General features: G+C 41.6%; 1 protein-coding gene across 3 annotated transcripts in view; it reads left to right on the forward strand.

Annotated features, from left to right (window-relative positions):
• Positions 1-1,039: 1,039 nt before the first annotated feature.
• The window catches only part of LOC129815344 (protein FAM219A-like), a 38,502-nt gene continuing 15,487 nt past the window's right edge, over positions 1,040-24,054 (forward strand). The window contains exon 1 of one of the 3 annotated variants that reach the window (XM_055869071.1): positions 1,040-4,515. Coding sequence is in view for 2 of the 3 variants with exons in the window: in XM_055869068.1 (XP_055725043.1) it covers positions 18,348-18,407 (60 nt within the window). In the remaining variant the exon portion in view is untranslated. Of the gene's footprint in view, positions 4,516-17,928; positions 18,408-24,054 lie in introns of those variants that run through there. The other 2 variants (XM_055869068.1, XM_055869069.1) reach the window with 2 other exon arrangements.

Raw genomic sequence — 24,054 nt, forward strand, 5'->3', positions numbered from 1 at the left:
AGGCTTGATTGGTGTTCTGCAGAGATGGTTGTCCTTCTGCAAGGTTCTCCCATCTCCACAAACTCTGTCAGAGTGACCATCAGGTTCTTGGTCACCTCCCTGACCAAGGCCCTTCTCCCACGATTACTCAGTTTGGCTGGGCAGCCAGCTCTAGGAAGAGTCTTGGTGGTTCCAAACATCTTCCATTTAAGAATGATGGAGGCCACTGTGTTCTTGGGGACCTTCAATACCCCAGATCTGTGCCTTGACACAATCCTGTCTCTGAGCTCTACGGACAATTCCTTCGACCTTATGGCTTGGTTTTTGCTCTGACATGCACTGTCAACTTTGGGATTTTTTATAGACAGGTGTGTGCCTTTCCAAATCACGTCCAATCAATTGAATTTACCACAGGTGGACTTCAATCAAGTTGTAGAGATATCTCAAGGATGATCAGTGGAAAAAGGATGCACGTGAGCTCAATTTCGAGTCTCATAGCAAAGGGGCTGAATACTTATGTAAATAAGGTATTTTTACTTTTTATTTGTAATACATTTGCAAAAAAACTAAAAACCTGTTTTTGCTTTGTCATTACGGGGTATTGTGTATAGATTGCTGAGGATTATTTTTTTTTATTTTTTTTAGGTTAAGGCTGTAATGTAACTAAATGTGTAAAAAGTCAAAGGGTCTGAATACTCCTCCTGAAGGCACTGCACCGAATTAGCCTCACACTTAGCATACTCCTAACAGCTATTCTTAGCCCCACAAACACTGTTAACACTTGAGCACACAAAACAAAATATATATAAAAATATTTAATGCACTACTTTTGGTCAAAAGTGGTGCACTATAGAGGGAACAGGGTGCCATGGCTTGCTGTTGATTCAATACACAGGAGTCTCCTGGGTAAAGTAGTGCTTGCTAAAAGTTTTTTTTTGAGTGCTCAATTATTAACAGTGTTTGTGGGGCTTAGAGTATCTGTTAGGAGTAGGCTAAGTGTGGGGCTAATTAGGTGCAGTGTGTTTTTTTCTTAAGTAACTGTTAAGAGTAGGGTAAGAGTGGTGCTAAGAGTTGCCATCACAGCTCCAGTGCTGCTGGGCTCCTAAGGCTCTTACTTTGTGTTTCTTGAGCAGGAGAGCCGAGAGCTTGAGGCTAGTGATGTAGCCTCGGTTGTCTCCCACGATGATGGGTAGAGACAGGGTTAAACTCAACATGAGTCAGCTTGGCCTTCTTCTCTGCCACCACCGGCTGCTGACAGATGGCCTCATATTTGTTGACACTAAGGTCAAATGTGGACCTGATAAAAAGCAAAGGATTGATAGAAATAGTCAGGGAATTGTCATCTTATACAAATGCAAGGGGAATTCATCGGTCAAATCTCGAAAGCAATACAATGTGGGATGATGGAAATCAAAGCCGACACATGATTGACCCTGCTGCTGTTTGGAATGAGTGTTGTAGCTGACAGTTCATACAGTTGTTTATAGAAAAATGAGATATTCTCTTAATAAATGGAGTTGAGCATGTTGTTCGACCCTTACCTACTCCAGCTGGTAACCTCAGTGACAAACCAATTCAGCAAGGCAAGAGAGAGAGAGAGAGAGAAAGATTATCAGTGGGAATGCAACTCGGACCATCTGGTGTGTGTTCCAGTCAGAGTCTACACAACTCTGAGGGTGTGTGCGTGCCTTATTATTCAAGTGACCCTGACAGGAAGAGCTTGCCTTTTCAGTCGATACCCTAGGATCCTGGCATTTAGTATCGCTGCAGATTATTAGGCCAATTACACATACACTCACACACACCCCTTGCGCTTAGTCACCAGAGCCTCGTCAGCCCAGCCGGGCAGCTGCACTATTCCCGGTAGGTTATGCAAAAAACAACAACAACAGCAAACACCATGTCAGTGTAGTGATCATTTTGGTCATTAGCAGCAGTGACAAAGCAAGCAGCCCACACAGCCAGCGGTGACATTCTAAAGGAGGGATGTGGCTGACCTCATGGCTTGCCGTCACTCATGCAAGGAATTGGTCATCTCAATTAGATAATATTGAATTTGTATTTTCTAGATAAATGTGTTGAGAATTAGTCCAGATCTTCTACTGCATCCTGTCATTTTCAGTGAACCATGTCATACCCGGTCCTGGAGGACTGGAGTAAAAGACCCAGTGTTCAGCCATATCAGACAGCACCAGTGTTTTCTCAGTCTGTGTGCAAAGTGAGGGAGCAGATGTTTCATAGCGCTTCGTCACATATACATTGGCTGTCACCTCTTAGCCATATGAAAGTAATTGTTTTAGACATATTTTCGGAATAAATTAAGACAGACAGAAAGAGGACATGCCTTGATCTCTCTGCCTAAATTTGGTGACTTACCTTGCCACCAGTGGTAACTGCAGTGGAGATAGTGGAGGAGCAAAGAGACCATCTCCCACGTCCGCATTCAGGTCAAAAGTGAACTTTGGGGTCCTACAGAGACAGCGTCACTGAAGTAAAAGGACTCGGTAATGGATACAAACACTAACACTATAAAACCAAGATTGCCAGAGAATTTAATGTTAATTTCTCTACCATAAAACGCCTGCAGAATTTGGCAGTAAGTCCAACCGGCCTCACAACTGCAGACTCCCAGTTGGTGGGCCTATGCCCTCTCAGGCCCATCCATGGCTGCACCCCTGCCCAGTCAGGTAAAATCCATAGATTAGGGCCTATTAATTTATTTCAATTGACTGATTTCCTTCTATGAACTGTAACTCAGTAACATCTTTTAAATTGTTGCATTTTGAGTTTTTTTCCCTTCAGTATAAAGTGGATAGACAAATAGCACATGCAGCCAATGAAAGACGTGTGGATTCAAGGGGGTGTGGAGGCAGCTGACAGATTTCAGTAGTTTCTCACAGGCCGCCAGGCTTCAGCCCTGATTATGTAACCTACTTCTGACATTTTGTGACTCAGGCTAGATCATATCTGTGACTTATCACTCATCACTCACAGCTCATTCAGATAGATGGCGTTACAAGGACTTGTATCAAAAGGAGAAAATAGTGCCAACCTAATCAATCCACATGATCCAATTCAAATTGCCATTTAAGTGTGCAGACGGACTACTGTTAAAAAATGAAGAGCTGGTTGAAGTGAATAACTGGCTCCTTTACCATGCCCCCTAAACAATGTAGAATACACAGTATTCATGTTTTTCAGAGGTTTCTGTTGTTTTCAAAGCCCTTTCAACCTGTTTGAAGATGTGATATTATTACTAGGTTTTATGGCAGATTGGGGGTAGGGGCTAAACTAATGATTGTGAAGTGAAACTTACAAGTAGACCAACAGTCTGCCCCAACACAAAAGACCAATGCAGGCATAGTCAATATCTCAGTGGTAACAATCAACACAATGAACACAGTCTTGACAAGACTGAAGTCAGTTGAGAACCAGTTGAAAAGCACTGAACACGTCTGTGTTTTTGATGTGTTCAAGCCATCTGCTGGTAGTTCTGTGTATAGCCATAAACATTGGCTTGATGAGAGAGAGCCAAGCAAAGTTTTCATGGAAAGTTGACTGTAGATACCTGACTTTAGTCAGCAAAGTATTTAATTATAACTGATATAACTATCTAATTGGGTTTGTCAAATTAACTGACAGGCAAATTATATTGAAAGGGGGTGAGGAATGTGATGAATATGGTTGGACATCTTGGAATAATTTTCACAGTTTGTAAAGTAATAGTTGGGTGAAAGATGAAGCAAGATCTAGGGTTCATTTGGACAATGTTGGGCTGTCATCTTAGAATAAAAGGATCCCAGATCTGTTTGTGTTGTCTTGCCAACTCCTATGGTCATCTTCACATGATCTGGGACCAGGTCAGAGCTGCAGGAAATGAAGACCTTGGGGTGGAAGTGGTTCCTCTTAACTGCTTCCACCGCAATGTTGTGGGCATTATAGGTTTCCAGGAACTGGCTGAAGTAGGCCTTGGAGCACTGGAAAAGACACAGCAATATTGTAGATTTATTAGGATCCCCATTAGCCGACGCCAATGGCGACAGCTAGTCTGTCTTACTGGGGTCAACAAAACGAATAAGACATTAGACAAAATAATTTACATACATTTAAATTGGCTCCAATTAGGCGCCGTACACAGGGTATGGAATGGCGTTGCAAAATGGAGTGAGTGATATCCTTCCTTCTTCAATATCCCTTTTACCCTGTACAAATCTCCCACTTTACCACCACCAAAGCACCCCCAGACCATCATTGTCTCCACCATGCTTGACAGATGGTGTCAAGCACTCCTCCAGCATCTTTATATTTTTTCTGCGTCTGCATTTGTGATATGAACACCTCAAACTTAGATTCGTCTGTCCATAACACTTTTTTCCAATCTTCCTCTGTCCAGTGTCTGTGTTGTTTTGCCCATCTTAATCTTTTATTTTTATTGCCCAGTCTGAGATACGTCTTTCTCTTTGCAACTCTGCCTATAGAAGGCCAGCATCCCGGAGTCGCCTCTTCACTGTTGACGTTGAGACTGGTGTTTTGCAGGTACTATTTAATGAAGCTGCCAGCTGAGGACTTGTCAGGTGTCTGTTTCTCAAACTAGACACTAATGTATTTTTCCTCTTGCTCAGTTGTGCACCGGGGCCTCCCACTCCCCTCTTTCGATTCTGGTTACAACCAGTTTGCGCTGTTCTGTGAAGGGAGTAGTACACAGCGTTGTACAAGATCTTCAGTTTCTTGACAATTTCTCTCATGGAATAGCCTTCATTTCTCAGAACAAGAATAGACTGATGAGTTTCAGAAGTTATTTGTTTCTAGCCATTTTGAGCCTGTAATCGAACACACAAATGCTGATCCTCCAGATACTCAACTAGTCTAAAGCAGGCCAGTTTTATTGCTTCTTCAATCAGTACAACAGTTTTCAGCTGTGCTAACAATTGCAAAAGGGTTTTCTAATGATCAATTAGCCTTTTAAAATGATAAACTTGGATTAGCTAACACAACGTGCCATTGGAACACAGTAGTGATGGTTGTTGATAACGGGCCTCTGTACGCCTATGTAGATATTCCATTAAAAATCTGCCGTTTCGAGCTACAATAGTCATTTACAACATTAACAATGTCTACACTGTATTTCTGATCAATTTGATGTTATTTTAATAGACAACAAATGTGATTTTCTTTCAAAAACAAGGACATTTCTAAGTGACCTCAAACTTTTGAATATATATAATAAATAAGAGAGAGAGCAAGAGGAGTCAGTCCTCACATTCACACATAAACCACTTCAGATAGACAATATAGCTGTGAACCAAATGTGCTCTCTCTACTATATTGCAAGCTGCATCATTTGCATTTAAATTAAAGGTATAAATCAAAGTGCAGCCCTGACCTAAATGGCCTGTTGCTCTATAAGGAGATATATAGTGAATAAGTTACAGCAGAAATATTACACTTATCCCAGGGCTAACTGTTTCCCAACAAGAGGTGACATCATACGCACACAGTAACTGTGTTTGTGTGTGCGCGAGTATATGTGTGCGAGTTGGCATGAATCAAAACAATTCAAGGATGTTGCGAAGTCTTAGAAAATATATATGTGACCCGATTCAGGAAACTAGGCGTATGTCGCAAGTCATGACTTCAGAGGAGATCCGATTGAACGTAAAAATGTTTTTTTTTTTTATCAAAATGCGCTTTTTGGCAGAAATGCCTTCTTGAGCATGTGAACTGTCATGTGACTCAACAAACTTTATGCTATCTGTAAGTATGAATAAAGTTATTCAATTACGAGCTTAGTTGGTTTAGCCAAAGAAAAGGAAAGTAACATTTTCCATAAAAACCACAAGAAATCTTTAGTAACGTTCTAAGAATGTTATTTAAAAACATACATTCTGTTCTCAGCATCAACAAAACTCTATCCTCTATCTTGTTAAGTTTGTTCAGGTGTTTTGGCCGCACCCACTAAATGGACACAGCTGATCTTAATTAATGATGGCTGGAGTCTTTGACAATTGTTAGGGCCTTCCTCTGACACCGCCTGATATGGAGGTCCTGGATGGCAGGAAGCTTTGCCCCAGTGCTGTACTGTGCCTTGCGGTCGGAGGCCGAGCAGTTGCCATACCAGGCAGTGATGCAACCAGTCAGGATGCTCTCGATGGTGCAGCTGTAAAACATTTTGAGGATCTGAGGACCCATGCCAAATCTTTTCAGTCTCCATAGGTTTTGTCATTCCCTCTTCACGACTGTCTTGGTGTGCTTGGACCATGATAGTTCGTTGGTGACGTGGACACCAAGGAACTTGAAACTCTAGACCAGCTCCACTTCAGCCACGTTAATGGGGACCTGTTCGGCCCTCCTTTTCCTATAGTCCACAATCAGCTCCTTTGTCTTGCTCACATTGAGGGAGAGGTTGTTGTCCTGGCACCACATTGCCAGGTCTCTGACCTCCTCCCTATAGGCTGTCTCATTGTGATTGGCCATGTCCAATCAATATAATTTACCACAGGTGGACTCCAATCAAGTTGTCGAAACATCTCAAGGATGATAAATGTAAACAGGATGCACCGGAACTCAATTTCGAGTCTCATTGCAAATGTTCTGAATACTTATGTAAATAAGGTATTTTTGTTTTTTATTTTTAATACATTTGCAAACATATCTAAAAACCTGTTTTCGCTTTGTCATTATGGGGTATTTTGTGTATATTGTTGAGAAAAAAATTATAATTTAATCCATTTTAGGAGGCTGCAACATAACAAAATGAGGAAAAAGGGAAGGGGTCTGAATACTTTCCGAATGCACTGTAAATTACAAAGAATGATAGTAAAAAGCTTTGGAACACCTTAAATGAAATTTTCAGCAAAAAGGCAAACTCCGCTCCATCATTCATTGAAATCAGATGGCTCATTCATCACAAAACCCACTGATATTGCCAACTACTTTCATGATTTTTTCATTGGCAAGATTATTTTTTATTTGACCTTCTTACCTTTTATAAAATAAGAACAAATTCTTATTTTCAACGACGGCCTAGGAACACTGGGTTAACTGCCGTGTTCAGGGGCAGAACGCCAGATTTTTTACCTTGTCAGCTCGGGGATTCAATCTTGCAACCTTTCGGTTATCCAACGCTCTAACCACTAGGCTACCTGCCGCCCCTAGCAAAATTATGCATGACATGCCAGCAACAGATGCTGACACTACACATCCATGTATATCTGACCAAATTATGAAAGACAACGTTGTAATTTTGAATTCCGTAAAGTGAGTGTGGAAGAGGTGAAAGAATTATTGTTGTCTATCAACAATGACAAGCCACCGGGGTCTGACAACTTGGGTGGAAAATTACTGAGGACAATAGCGGACGATATTGCCACTCATATTTTCCTTATCTTCATTTTAAGCCAACTAGAAAGTGTGTGCCCTTAGGCCTGTGGAGAAGTAAAAGTTATTCCCCTACCCAAGGATAGTAAAGCCCCTTTTACTGGCTCAAATAGCCGACCAATCAGCCTGTTACCAACCCTTCGTAAACTTTTGGAAAAAATTGTGTTTGACCAGATACAATGCTATTTTACAGTAAACAAATTGACAATATACTTTCAGCACGCTTATAGGGAAGGACATTCAATAAGCACAGCACGTACACAAATGACTGACGATTGGCTGAGAGAAATTGATGATAAAAGATTGTGGGGGCTGTTTTGTTAGACTTCAGTGCGGCTTTTGCATTATTGATCATAGTCTGCTGCTGGAAAAAAGTATGTGTTATGGCCCTGCTATATTGTGGATAAAGAGTTATCTGTCTAACAGAACACAGAGGGTGTTATTTATTTAACCAGGCAAGTTAGTTAAGAACAAATTCTTATTTACAATGACAGCCTACCCCGGACGATGCTGGGTCAATTGTGCGCCACCCTATGGGACTCCCAATCATGGCCGGTTGTGATACAGCCTGGAATCAAACCAGGGTCTGTAGTGACGCCTCTAGTACTGAGATGCAGTGCCTTAGAGAGGGCTCCCGAGTGGTGCAGCGGTCTAACAAAATGGAAGTCCCTCCAACAAAATCCAGGGAGAATCAGGAATTCCCCAGGGCATCTGTCTAGGCCACTTAGTTTTTTCAATCTTTACTAACGACATGCTTTTAGTAAAGCCAGTGTGTCTATGTATGCGGATGACTCAACACTCTACACGTCAGCTAACGCAGCAACTGAAAAGACTGCAACACTTAACAAAGAGATGCAGTTAGTTTCAGAATGGGTGGCAAGGAATAAGTTTGTATTGCATTGTATTTGGGACAAATCCTTCACTAAACCCTAAACCTCAACTAAATATTGTAATGAATAAATGTGGTAATTGAGCAAGTTGAGGAGACTAAACTGCTTGGAGTAATCATGGATAAACTGTTATGGTCAAAACATATTGATACAACAGTAGCTAGGATGGGGAGGTCTGTCCATAATAAAGCGATACTCTGCATTCTTAACAGCACTATCAACAAGGCAGGTCCTACAGGCTCTAGTTTGTCATCATTTCAACCAAAAATCTAAATTAAAGAATAGGACTAAATCAAATCAAACTTTATTCTATTTAAAGTTTTATTGATTTGATTCAGTTCTATTCTTTAACTTAGATTTTTGGTTGAAATGGAGATGTGAATCCAACATGAATTATTCACCGATTTTTGGTTGAGATGGAGATGTGAATCAAGCATATAAATTATTAATTTGTATACAAACTGAAATTAAACTCAGACTAAGTCAGTGGCACAACATATACATTGACAACTAAACCCAATTCCATATCACTTTTGCAACACAGTAAATAGCCTATTAACTTGTCGACAAGTTAACAGATTATATGTTGGATTCATGTCTCAAACTAAACCAAAAATAAAAGCAAAATAATAGGATTACACCAGTGGCTCAAATGAAACTATTCAAGCATAACATTTTTTTCATTTAACTAGGCAAGTAAGTTAAGAACATATTCTTATTTACAATGACGGCCTAGGAACAGTGGGTTAACTGCCTTGTTCAGGTGCAGAACGACAGATTTTTACCTTGTCAGCTCAGGGATTCAATCTAGCAACCTTTCGGTTACTGGCCCAACGCGCTAACCACTAGGCTACCTGCCTAGTGGTTAGAGCATTAGATACATCTCCTTCAAATATTAATATTAGGTTGCATTGTCAACCTAACACAATTCGATAAGACTTTTGTAATACAGTAAATAGCCTAAAGTTAAGGCTATCTTACAAACTCATGTAACAGTTCTTATTCAACCTTAAAATGAGTAAGTCATCAATTGCCACATTTGAGGCCAGCATCCCGGAGTCGCCTCTTCACTGGTGTTTTGCGGGTACTATTTATTGAAGCTGCCAGTTGAGGACTTGTGAGGTGTCTGTTTCTCAAAGTAGACACTCTAATGTACTTGTCCTCTTGCTCAGTTGTGCACCGGGGCCTCCCACTCCTCTTTCTATTCTGGTTAGAGCCAGTTTGCATTGTTCTGTGAAGGGAGTAGTACACAGTGTTGTATGAGATCTTCAGTTTCTCTCATGGAATCGCCTTCATTTCTTAGAACAAGAAGAGACTGACGAGTTTAAGAAGAAAGTTCTTTGGTTCTAGCCATTCTAGCGACAATACACTGTATTTCTGATCAATTTGATGTTATTTTAATGGACAAAAAAATAGCTTTTCTTTCAATAACAAGGACGTTTCTAAGTGACCCCAAACTTTTGAACAGTAGTGTGTGTGTGTTGTTGAATGAGGGCCCGGTTTAACTATGTGTAATCTCCAATTGATTGACTTGGGGTCAACGTTTATTTTTTATGTTAAAGTTAAGAATGGTTGACTTGAGATTTTCCTGGGCTTCCACCAGCATCATCTTCTTCTTGCCTTTGTCGTCGTCGGCCTTCTTCTTGTTATTGTCCTGCTAGAGATCTCCCACTGCAGGAGGAGGAGGTGGGGGGAGGGTATCCTTATTGTATCACTAGCCTTCATAAATGTTTCGGCGCAGCAAACACTGAGCATCAACAATGGCATCATAAAACAAAACAAATCTGTATTTATCACCTGATTGGTAGTAGCTGAGAAGTTTGCACGAGGTGGGGGCTCAGTCTGACATCCTCTTTCTTGACAGGGAGTTCAGTAGATTACTATCTTGATAATCTTTTAAAAACATATTTGCCCTTCCACAGAATTATAGGCAATGTATGTTTCTTGCAGCATAGTCTGCATTTTCCCCTACCCTACTGGTTAGTGATTTTCTGCTCCTTCTTGCCAGCCTTGATTCCACGCTATCAGCTCTCTCCTCTCCCCTGCCCTCCTCCGTGTACCCTGCATCTTCCCCACCTGCAGCCTGAGACAGAGGAAAGATCCACACAACACTTTTCACAAACTTGTCTCTGGCTCTTGTGTGGGTGTTGGCATGCAATTGATTGTACATCTGAAGAGCCACTCAAATTACTGAATGTAGGCTAATTCCCAAACTTCTCGGCATGTTAATAAAGGAAGTGGCTTCCTACTGGAGTCTCAGGTTTTTCATCTCCAGTTTCAGCTACAACCATGGCATTTTCTGGAATAATAATCAACATCTCATGTTTCCATCAAAGCCAAATTGGGATTTATTCAAACATCTGCTCTTGTAAAAGCCAGCATATTTGATTCACACAAAAGTTCCAGAATCACTACTACTCTCAGGGAGGCCCTGTTTAGCTCTCTGTCAAATCAAATTGTATTGGTTACATACACATATTTAGCAGATGCTATTGCAGGTGTTGCGAAAAGCTACAACAGTGCAGTAGTATCAAACAATTCACAATAATACACACAAATCTAAAAGTAAAATAATGGAACTAAGAAATATATAAATATTAGTATAAGCAATATCAGAGTGGCATTGACTAAAAGTAGAATAGAATACAGTATAGAAACTCAGCAAAAAAAGAAACGTTCTCTCATTGTCAACTGCGTTTATTTTCAGCAAACATGTGTAAATATTTGTATGAACATAAGATTCAACAACTGAGACAAAAACGGAACAAGTTCCACAGACATGTGACTAACAGAAAGGGAAAAATGTGTCCCTGAACAAAGGGGGGGGGGGTCAAAATCAAAAGTATCAGTTAGTATCTGGTGTGGCCACCAGCTGCATTAAGTACTGCAGTGCATCTCCTCCTCATGGACTGCACCAGATTTGCCAGTTCTTGCTGTGAGATGTTACCCCACACTTCCACCAAGGCACCTGCAAGTTCCCGGACATTTCTGGGGGGAATGGCCCTAGCCCTCACCCTCCGATCCAACAGGTCCCAGACGTGCTCAATGGGATTGCGATCTGGGCTCTTCGCTGGCCACGGCAGAACACTGACATTACTGTCTTGCAGGAAATCACACACAGAATGAGCGGTATGGCTGGTGGGATTGTCATGCTAGAGGGTCATGTCAGGATAAGCCTGCAGGAAGAGTACCACATGAGGGAGAAGGATGTCTTCCCTGTAACGCACAGCGTTAAGATTGCCTGCAATCACAACAAGCTCAGTCCGATAATGCCGTGACACACCCCCCCGGACCATGACAGACCCTCCACCTCGATCCCGCTCCAGAGTACAGGCCTCGGTGTAATACTCATTCCTTCGATGACAAACCGAATCCGACCATCACCCCTGGTGAGACAAAACTGCGACTCGTCAGTGAAAAGCACTTTTTGCCAGTCCTGTCTGGTCTAGCGACAGTGGGTTTGTGCTCATAGGTGACGTTGTTGCCGGTGATGTCTGGTGAGGACCTGCCTTACAACAGGCCTACAAGCCCTCAGTCCAACTTCTCTCAGCCTATTGTGGACAGTCTGAGCACTGATGGAGGGATTGTGCGTTCCTGGTGTAACTCGGGAAGTTGTTGTTGCGATCCTGTACCTGTCCCGCAGGTGTGATGTTCGGATGTACCGATCCTGTGTAGGTGTTGTTACACGTGGTCTGCCACTGCGAGGATGGTAGACCACCTGTCTTAGGCATCCTGTCTTAGGCGTCTCACAGTACAGACATTGCAATTAATTGCCCTGGCCACATCTGCAGTCCTCATGCCTCCTTGCAGCATGCCTAAGGCACGTTCACGAAGATGAGCAGGGACTCTGGGCATCTTTCTTTTAGTGTTTTTCAGAGTCAGTAGAAAGGCCTCTTTAGTGTCCTAAGTTTTCAAAACTGTGACCTAATTGCCTACCGTCTGTAAGCTGTTAGTGTCTTAACGACCGTTCCACAGGTGCATGTTCATTAACAATGTTTAAACCCTTTACAATGAAGATCTGTGAAGTTATTTGGATTTTTACGAATTATCTTTGAAGGACAGGGTCCTGAAAAAGGTCCGTTTCTTTTTTTTCTGAGTTTACATATGAAATGAATAAAGCAGTAGGTAAACATTTTTAAAGTGACTACGGTTCCATCAATATTTAAATCACCCAGAAAATAAACTTCTCTGTTGATATCACATACATTAACAAGCATTTCACACATATTGTCCAGATACTGACTGTTAGCATTTGGTGATCTATAGAAGCTTCCCACAAGAATGGACTTTAGGTGAGGCAGATGAACCGGTAGCCTTATTACTTCAACAGCTTTACAGGAAAGTGGTTCTGAATATAGACCGCAACACTGCCACTGTTGGCATTTCTGTCTTTTCGGTAGATTTTATAGCCATATATTGCTACCACTGTATCATCAAAGGTATTATCTAAGTACGTTTCATAGATAGTCAGAATATGAATGTAATCTGTTACAAGAAAGTTATTGACTTCACAAGCATTTCTTCTTAGGCTACATATTTTAAAATGGGCTATTTTTAGCACTTTTCTGGGTTGCTTGATTGTTTTTAATGCTTTACTGGGAAGCGATGTCACTGAGTACTGCCACTATATATAGGACCTTCCACCCCCACCTGGGATATGGATGGATGCCTGATGAAAACCTAAGGGTTGAATCGTTGTTAATAAATATCACCTGGGAGCATGAGCAGCAGTGTGCAGAGTTTTCCATTCTGTTTTCCATGGGTTTGTAGTTCTGGGCTGATCCCTCACCTTCCTCATGATCATTGATGCCCCACGAGGTGAGATCTTGCATGGAGCCCCAGACCGAGGGTGATTGACCGCCATCTTGAACTTCTTCCATTTTCTAATAATTGCGCCAACAGTTGTTGCCTTCTCACCAAGCTGCTTGCCTATTGTCCTGTAGCCCATCCCAGCCTTGTGCAGGTCTACAGTTTTATCCCTGATGTCCTTACACAGCTCTCTGTTCTTGGCCATTGTGGAGAGGTTGGAGTCTGTGGACAGGTGTCTTTTATACAGGTAATGCGTTCAAACAGGTGTCTTTTATACAGGTAATGAGTGGAGAACAGGAGGACTTCTTAAAGAAAAACTAACAGGACTGTGAGAGACGGAATTCTTACTGGTTGATAGGTGATCAAATACTTATGTCATGCAATAAAATGCAAATGAATTACTTGAAAATCATACAATGTGATTTTCTGGATTTTTGTTTTAGATTCCGTCTCTCACAGTTGAAGTGTACCTATGACAAAAAATGACAGACTTCTACATGCTTTGTAAGTAGGAAAACCTGCAAAATCGGCAGTGTATCAAATACTTCTTCTCCCCACTGTATATTGGAGCTGATGTGCACGACAAGCTGCACACAGCGGACTTCCTACTAGGGCATACCGCTTCAGTTCTAACAGTGTAACTCTGGTTCATAGGCAAATGATTACTGCATACAATAGCTGAAGGGTCAACAGATAGTCAGTTAGATTGATGTAGTTTCCAGTACAGGACGGTGGAAAGCCGGGAGGGTGGCAAGCGCTACACCGGGACACGGGAGAGTCAAAAAGAGTAAATACAAGTGGAGTTCAAGTTCGTCAGTAGTCCAAAAACATCCAAGGCACAATGTCAAGTGGAAGGTGTAACAGTATAACTTTACGTCCGTCCCCTCGCCCATACCCGGGCTCGAACCAGGGACCCTCTGCACACATCAACACCTGACACCCACGGAGCATCGTTACCCATCGCTCCACAAAAGCCACGGCCCTTGCAGAGCAAGGGGAACCACTACTTCAAGGTTTCAGAGCGAGTGACGTAACCTATTGAAACGCTATTAGCGCACACCACAGCTAACTAGCTAGCCATTTCACATCCGTTACACTCACCCCCCTTTCGACCTCCTCCTTTTCCGCAGCAACCAGTGAACCGGGTCAACAGCATCAATGTAACAGTATAACTTTACGGCGTCCCCTCGCCCCGACCTGGGTGCGAACCAGGGACCCTCTGCACACATCAACAACAGTCACCCACGAAGCATCGTTACCCATCGCTCCACAAAAGCCGCGGCCCTTGCAGAGCAAGGGGAACCACTACTTCAAGGTTTCAGAGCGAGTGACGTAACCGATTGAAACGCTATTAGCGCGCACCACAGCTAACTAGCTAGCCATTTCACATCCGTTACAAAGGCACAATGTCAAGTGGAAGGATGAAAGCAGCAGTAGACAGGTGTCTGATCAGATAATGCCCCAGTGCAGAGTAGGGTGCCCAGGTATATCCAAGTAGGCCTCAAAAGTTTCAGCAGACCTGTTTGTATGTCTCCTTAAAAACTCTGTATGCAATATTGCACTATTGTCCAATGTGTTCACAGCCAGATGAAACCAAGGTAAATGGAGACAAAAAGACCTAAAAATATTTCGTAAGAACGCTCCTGAGAGAAGACAATGATACACATGCATTTGTATTGGAAAATGCTCATATATTTCCATCATGCAAAGTCACTTGAAAATCTTGTTAGTTTGCATTAATATCCATTATATGATGGACCCAAGAAGGGAGAAGTTGTTCACTTAATCATGGATTAGACTGGAGGTTAAACTTCTTCTGGCTGCAAGCCCGACGTCGGTACACTTATGACAACAGCCAGCTCAAGTGCAGGGGGCGAAATTCAAAATATATATATTTTTTAAATATTTAACTTTCACACATTAACACATTAAGTCCAATTACACATTAACACATTAACACATTAAGTCCAATATAGCATATGAAAGGTACACATCTTGTGAATCCAGCCAACATGTCCGATTTTTTAAATGTTTTACAGGGAAGACACAATATGTAAATCTATTAGCTAACCACGTTAGCAAAAGACACCACTTTTTTTACTCCATCAGTTTTTTACTCCATCAGTAGCTATCACAAATTCGACCAAATAAAGATATAAATAGCCACTAACCAAGAAACAACTTCATCAGATGACAGTCTGATAACATATTTATTGTATAGCATATGTTTTGTTAGAAATATTTGCATATTTCAGGTATAAATCATAGTTTACATTGCAGCTACAGTCAGAAATTGCACCGAAAGCAGCCATAATAATTACAGGCACCAACGTCAAATACCTAATCACTCATCATAAAACATTTCTGAAAAATACATAGTGTACAGCAAATGAAAGACAGGCATCTTGTGATTCCAGACAATATTTCCGATTTATTAAGTGTTTTACAGCGAAAAAAACTCTAGCGTTATATTAGCTTAGCACAATAGCCAGAAACACTTGGGCGCCGGCGACTACGACAGATATATGAAATAACATCATAAAATGGGTCTTACTTTTGCTGATCTTTCATCAGAATGTTGGACAAGGTGTCCTTTGTCCAGAACAGTCGTTGTTTGGATTCAGAACGGCAACTTTCCCTCTTCATTTAGCAAGCGTGCTAGCCGGGTGGCACGACACTCTCCATGTCAACAAACGGAAGAGAACGGAACACGGCAAAACTCCCGAAAAATTTTCAAGAATCTGATGAAACTATATTGAAAAAACATACTTTGAGATGATATGGTGACATGTATCAAATAAAATCAAAGCCGGAGATTGTAATTGCCTATAACGGCAGCTAAACAAAAGGCAATCCCACTGTCCAGTTCGCGCTCTTCAGAGTACCGAAAATGGGGGACACGTCATTCCAAGAGTATGTGTTCCATCTCAGACCAAGATAATCACCTCATTTCTTCTCTCACAGCCTCTTGACACCCAGAGGAAGGTGTATGACGTGCATGTATACTAATAGGTATTGTGCCCATTTATAGGCAGGAAGAAGAACAGAGCATTGATTTCAGACTTTCCACTTCCTGGTCAGGAAATGTGCTGCAGAATGAGTTCTGTTTCACTCAGAGAAATAATTCAAAACGGTTTTAGAAACTAGATAGTGTTTTCTATCCAATAGTAATAATAATATGCATATTGTACGAGCAAGAATTGAGAACGAGGCCGTTTGAAATGGACACCTTTTATCTGGCTACTCAATACTGCCCCTTGCAGCCCAAACAGGTTAATGCAATACTTTACCTTGAAGCTGTAACAGACAATATTCTGAGGATCATGTGGGTTGTTTTCAGTCAGGATCATGATGAATTCCTCTTTCAACTCCTGGTTAAGCTACAAACAGCTTCTGAGCATTTGCATAAAACTTGTAAATGAATTAATCCCAACTACACTGTTCATCCTTTTTGATCCAATGGCCTTTTGATAGGTGCCACCTCAAGGCTCCTGACACCAGATCCTAAATGGCACCCTATTCCCTACATAGTGCAATACTTTTTTACCAGGGCTCTCGTCATAAGTAGAGCACTATATACCATGTGTGACGCAACCCAGCTATACTCACCGCTTCAGTGAGATCCAGTTGGTCAGGGGGCTTGATCAGAGTCTTTCCTTGCATCCACTCATCTCCTCCTTTACCCATCTCTGTTCCATCTTCCTCATCCTGGCCAACACAAACAGTAACCACCACACATACCTTATTAGGTTGGTATAGCCATAGAATAATAGCAACATAAGCACATAGGTTTTTGACAAGCTAAATCTGGCTTGCCTAATGCTAATATGGATAGTTAAATGGACATACCTTTTTCTTGCTGACAGCATTGGCAACCTTTGCCGCAGGTGCCTTCGGCTGGGATAGAGCATTTGACTCCTATACAAAACAGACAGATTTCACATAAGTTTGTTTCACATAAGTTTGTTTCACTAGGGATGCATCTCAATAGTCTACAGTCAATCAGTCAGTAGCTTTGTCTGCCTGTCTTCTCTCCTTCATCTGCAATGTTCTGAAAATTAAACTATAGATGACAGCAACCAGGCATTTGCCTCTCACCTGTTCAGTTTCAGGACAGGGGACACGAAGAGGAAGCCACTGTACACTCTTAGAAAAAAAGGTGCTATATAGAACCTAAAAGGGTAGAACCCTTTTGGTTCCAGGTAGAACCTTTTCCACGGAGGTTCTACATGGAACCCAAAAGGGTTCTACCTGGAACCAACATGGGTTCTCCATTGGGACAGCCAAAGAACCCTTTTGGAACCTTTTTTTCTAAGAATGTAGACTATTGAGATGTCATTAATACATTAGTAAGAAAAACAGTCACTCTGCTTATTATTAGCAACGTTACTACAATGTTGCAATCGTGCATGCAGCATGGCGACACCACATTAGCTAAGTTAGTTAGCTAGCTAATAACGTTAACTTTAGAAAACGTTGCCTGCTTGGATTTCAGTCTTGTAAGGTACAGGCATTGTGTTTATAATAGATAAACTATTGATAAGAAATACCGTCTTAACGTATTGATAACGCTATAAAATGTTCTAAAATAGGGGAGAAATTAAAAGTTTTCAAGCTGCTAGTGCAACTCCCTAGCCTGAGTACCAATTTTCTAACATTTTGCATACATCCAAAGAGTAAAATTGATTGAATGATCCATACAAATATACCAGACAAGTGTACTATATAGCGGGGTGGCAGGTAGCCTAGTGGTTAGTGCGTTGAACTAATAACACAAAAGGTTGCAAGATCGAATCCCCGAGCTGACAAGGTAAAAATATGTAGTTCTGCCCCTAAACAAGGCAGTTAACCCGCTGTCATTGAAAATAAGAATTTGTTCTTAACTGACTTGCCTAGTAAAATAGTGTGCCTAGACTACATGTTAGATAATTGGCTGTATATATCAAATAATATAAACCTATATTGTCGACTTTCTTAGATTGATTATTTCATGCATTAACCCATCTTGCCATCACTCGTCCATGATTGGACGGTGGTGTCATGAATAATGTAAATATTTTTCCACACCCGGAAGATGGTATCGACGTATCTCTGTCTGTTTTGGTTGAGTCACCTCGGACCATGCCTTAACTACTGATGCCTTACTGAGTGGCTATAGGCAGAAAACAAACTAGAATCATGCAAACTAACAGATAATTCTTGCGACAAACTAAGGCTTTATTTGATTATTGTTATGCTTACACATGTTTAGATCTTACATCGGTTTGGCGGTGTAACGAACGATTCGTCAAAATGATGGAGGAAGAAATGGATAGGTTCCAAGTACCCCCAGTAACAGAGACACAGCCCTTGGTAAGTGTAATGTGTTGTACCGTTTATTGTTACATTTTAGTGTTCAAATTATGTTGCAATTAAGCCTAGAACTACAATGTAAATGCGTGTACTATTGGTTTGTCGAACATCCTTGTCATACAGATAGCCAGCGATTGGTGGCTTGCTGGGGGTCCCATTCTATATGACAATGTCAATCAATGAACCCATTCTATATGGCAATGTCAATCAATGATCCCATTCTACTTGACAATGTCAATCAATGATTTTATGGAGTCGTCGTTTGCATTGCTTCTGACCGATAACATTTGATTGAATGGACTTCGTCTGGCCATCGTTGACATCGATTAGTCTTTAACTAAACTGGTGACGTGTTATTTATTGTGAATTGGGGAGGGGGAAGATCTCGCTTCGATATGTTGACGGTTGCTGCTGGTCGGGTGAATAGCTGTCTCCAGCTGATGCATAGTCCCAGCCAATGATTTATATATACACTAGATGACAGCGATGTTTTGAAGCCACCGCGCCTCCATCTTCGCAAAAAAATATTCTGGAAGCTTAGAAATGCATTCATAAGTCTACATTTGTTTTTGCCGTTTATTCTATTAGACACCTTAATGCACACCAGTGGCGACCCATCATTCAGGACAGGAGGGGCAGAGCCCCACGTGTTTTTTGTTGTTGCCTGTTTTACATGTTATTTTGGCATTAATACGTGTCACAAATTGTTTGTAAACAATGTAAAAAAAAATATATGTCATTGAGTTAGAGGTCTTGGTGGTTCCAAACTTCTTCCATTTAAGAATGATGGAGGCCACTGTGTTCTTGGGGAACTTCAATGCTGCAGAAATGTTTTGGTACCCTTCCCCAGATCGGTGCCTCGACACAATCCTGTCTCGGAGCTCTACAGACAATTCCTTGAACCTCATGGCTTGGTTTTTGCTCTGACATGCACTGTCAACTGTGGGACCTTATATAGACTAGAGGTCGGCCAATTAATCGGAATGGCCGATTAATTAGGGTCGGCCAATTAATCGGAATGGCCGATTAATTAGGGCCGATTTCAAGTTTTCATAACAATCGGTAATCAGCATTTTTGGACACCGATTATGGCCGATTACATTGCACTCCATGAGGAGACTGCGTGGCAGGCTTGACTACCTGTTACGTGAGTGCAGCAAGGAGCCAAGGTTGCTAGCTAGCATTAAAGTTATCTTTTAAAAAACAATCAATCTTAAAATAATCACTAGTTAACTACACATGGTTGATGATATTACTAGTTTATCTAGCTTGTCCTGTGTTGCATATAATCGACGCGGTGCCTGTTAATTTATCATAGAATCACAGCCTACTTCGCCAAACGGGTGATGATTTAAAAAGCGCATTCGCGAAAAAAAGCACTGCCGTTGCACCAATGTGTACCTAACCATAAACATCAATGCCTTTCTTAAAATCAATACACAAATATATATTTTTAAACCTGCATATTTAGTTAATATTGCCTGCTAACATGAATTTATTTCAACTAGGGAAATTGTGTCACTTCTCTTGCGTTCTGTGCAAGCAGAGTCAGGGTATATGCAGCAGTTTGGGTCGCCTGGCTCGTTGCGGACTGTGTGAAGACCATTTCTTCCTAACAAAGACCGTAATTAATTTGCCAGAATTTTACATAATTATGGCATAACATTGAAGGTTGTGCAATGTAACAGCAATATTTAGACTTAAGGATGCCACCCGTTAGATAAAATACGTAATTGTTCCGTATTTCACTGAAAAAGTAAACGTTTTGTTTTCGAAATTATAGTTTCTGGATTTGACCATATTAATGACCTAAGGCTTGTATTTCTGTGTGTTATTATATTATAATTAAGTGTATGATTTGATAGAGCAGTCTGACTGAGTGGTGGTAGGCAGCAGCAGGCTCGTAAGCATTCATTCAAACAGCACTTTCCTGCATTTGCCAGCAGCTCTTCGCTGTGCTTCAAGCATTGCGCTGTTTATGACTTCAAGCCTATCAACTCCTGAGATTAGGCTGGCAATACTAAAGTATCCATTAGAACATCCAATAGTCAAAGGTATATGAAATACAAATGGTATAGAGAGAAATAGTCCTATAGTAACTACAACCTAAAACTTCTTACCTAGGAATATTGAAGACTCGTGTTAAAAGAAACCACCAGCTTTCATATGTTCTCATGTTCTGAGCAAGGAACTTAAACGTTAGCTTTTTTTACATGGCACATATTGCACTTTTACTTTCTTCTCCAACACTTTGTTTTTGTATTATTTAAACCAAATTGAACATGTTTCATTATTTATTTGAGACTAAATTGATTTTATTGATGTATTATACTAAGTTAAAGTAATTGTCATTATTACAAATATATATATATAAAAATCGGCCGATTAATCGGTATCGGCTTTGTTGGGTCCTCCAATAATCGGTATCGGCGTTGAAAAATCATAATCGGTCGACCTCTACTATAGACAGTTGTGTGCCCTTTCCCAAAAATATATTTAATACATTTAAGAATAAGGCTGTAATGTAACAAAATGTGGAAAAGTTAAAGGGTCTGAATACTTTCCGAATGCACTGTATGTAACTGTAACAATCCCCCCCATCACTAATAACGGATGACAATAATGATGCTGGCATGGATTTACTGCTATTATCTGTTTACTCCTTATTTGTGTGTGTGTGTTGGTGATAAATGAGTGGTATAGCTCAATCATTGACATACGTTTTTTCTCAACCTGCTTCTTTTAAATTCTCAACATTGAAATTGACCTTAAACAAACTGAGATTAAGTCAAAGCCTATTTTTAATATATTTTTATTTAATTTTTAATTTTTAAACCTACTTCTCTGATTATGCTAATATAAATGCCATGTCTGTTACATAGGAGTTGAATGTCATTGCAGACTATCAGAGAGTCAAAGAGCCAGCTGTTCTGTTGTACTGAGAGCTCTGTGCATTCTCATGCTAATCAGTTCATTGTGAATGCTAAAGCACATGAATCAACTCGGCACCTGCTTCTCAAATTTTCAGAAAAATCGACTTCACATGAATAAAAAGAAAAGCTGTCCTGTGTAGATTTATGGCTATGTCCTAGTTGGGCCAACCCTCACTCAAACAGCACTAGAATGATGACATGTAGCCTATAATCCAAATACCACATCCAATTTAACTGACAGGATTTTCTATTTTCTGCCTAACTTTGACCTCTGGAACACCGTAGGCCTACATTTACAAGATCCACCTGATCCTCCATTTTGCTCTAGTATTATTTCCTATGTTTTGCACTGAAAGACATCAGTGTAATTGCTGTAGGCCTAAGTCACAGTGCAGGCCTCACAAAACACTTGAGACAGTACTGGATACAAATTTCCAAGACAGACTCATGGCCTGGTCTCCTGATCAAATCAAATCAAATTTTATTTTATTTGTCACATACACATGGTTAGCAGATGTTAATGCAAGTGTAGTGAAATGCTTGTGCTTCTAGTTCCGACAATGCAGTAAAAACCAACGAGTAATCTAACCTAACAATTCCACAACTACTACCTTATACACACAAGTGTAAAGGGATAAAGAATATGTACATAAAGATATATGAATGAGTGATGGCACAGAACGGCATAGGCAAGATGCAGTAGATGGTATCGAGTACAGTATATACATATACATTATATTAAGTGGAATTGTTTAAAGTGGCTAGTGATACATTTTTGATCAATTTCCATTATTAAAGTGAGCTGGAGTTGAGTCAGTATGTTGGCAGCAGCCACTCGATGTTAGTGGTGGCTGTTTAACAGTCTGATGGCCTTGAGATAGAAGCTGTTTTTCAGTCTCTCGGTCCCTGCTTTGATGCACCTGTACTGACCTCGCCTTCTGGATGATAGCGGGGTGAACAAGCATTGGCTCAGGTGGTTGTTTTCCTTGATGATTTTTTTTGCCTTCCTGTGACATCGGGTGGTGTAGGTGTCCTGGAGGGCAAGTAGTTTGCCACCGGTGATGCGTTGTGCAGACCTCACTACCCTCTGGAGAGCCTTACGGTTATGGGCGGAGCAGTTGCCGTACCAGGCGATGATACAGCCCGACAGGATGCTCTCGATTGTACATGTGTAAAAGTTTGTGTGTTTTTGATGACAAGTCGAATTTCTTCAGCCTCCTGAGGTTGAAGAGGCGCTGCTGCGCCTTCTTCGCTACGCTGTCTGTGTGGGTGGACCAATTCAGTTTGTCCGTGATGTGTACGCTAAGGAACTGAAAACTTACTACCCTCTCCAATACTGTCCCGTCGGTGTGGATAGGGGGGTGCTCCCTCTGCTGTTTCCTGAAGTCCACAATCATCTCCTTTGTTTTGTTGACGTTGAGTGTGAGGTTATTTTCCTGACACCACACCCCGAGGGTCCTCACCTCCTCTCTGTAGGCCGTCTCGTCGTTGTTGGTAATCAATCCTACTACTGTAGTGTCGTCCACAAACTTGATGATTGAGTTGGAGGCGTGCATGACCACGCAGTCATGGGTGAACAGGGAGTACAGGAGAGGGCTCAGAACGCACCCTTGTGGGGCCCCAGTGTTGAGGATCAGCGGGGTGGAGATGTTGTTACCTACCCTCACCACCTGGGGGGCGGCCCGTCAGGAAGTGGGGCGGTAGTCGTTTAGCTCAGTTACCTTAGCTTTCTTGGGAACAGGAACAATGGTGGCCCTCTTGAAGCATGTGGGAACAGCAGACTGGGATAAGGCTTGATTGAATATGTCCGTAAACACACCAGCCAGCTGGTCTGCGCATGCTCTGAGGACGCGGCTGGGAATGCCGTCTGGGCCTGCAGCCTTGCGAGGTTAACACGTTTAAATGTTTTACTCACGTCGGCTGCAGTGAAGGAGAGTCCACAGGTTTTTGTAGCGGGCCGTGTCAGTGGCACTGTATTGTCCTCAAAGCGAGCAAAGAAGTTATTTAGTCTGTCTGGGAGCAAGACATCCTGGTCCGCGATGGGGCTGGTTTTCTTTTTGTAATCCGTGATTGACTGTAGACCCTGCCACATACCTCTGTCTGAGCCGTTGAATTGCAACTCTACTTTGTCTCTATACTGACGCTTAGCTTGTTTGATTGCCTCGCGAAGGGAATAGCTAGACTGTTTGTATTCGGTCATGTTTCCGGTCACCTTGCCCTGGTTAAAAGCAGTGGTTCGCGCGAATGCTGCCATCAATCCACGGTTTCTGGTTTGGGAATGTTTTAATAGTTGCTGTGGGTACGACATCGCCGATACACTTTCTAATGAACTCGCTCACCGAATCAGCGTATTCGTCAATGTTGCTGTTGGACGCAATGCGGAACATATCCCAATCCACATGATCGAAGCAGTCTTGAAGTGTGGAATCAGATTGGACGGACCAGCGTTGAACAGACCTGAGCGCGGGAGCTTCTTGTTTTAATTTCTGTCTGTAGGCTGGAAGCAACCAAATGGAGTCGTGGTCAGCTTTTCCGAAAGGAGGGCGGGGGAGGACCTTATATGCGTCGCGGAAGTTAGAATAACAATGATCCAGGGTTTTACCAGCCCTGGTTGCGCAATCGATATGCTGATAGAATTTAGGGAGTCTTGTTTTCAGATTAGCCTTGTTAAAATCCCCAGCTACAATGAATGCAGCCTCAGGATATGTGGTTTC

This window comes from Salvelinus fontinalis, chromosome 18 (genome assembly GCF_029448725.1).
Source record: "Salvelinus fontinalis isolate EN_2023a chromosome 18, ASM2944872v1, whole genome shotgun sequence".
Lineage (NCBI taxonomy): Eukaryota > Metazoa > Chordata > Actinopteri > Salmoniformes > Salmonidae > Salvelinus > Salvelinus fontinalis.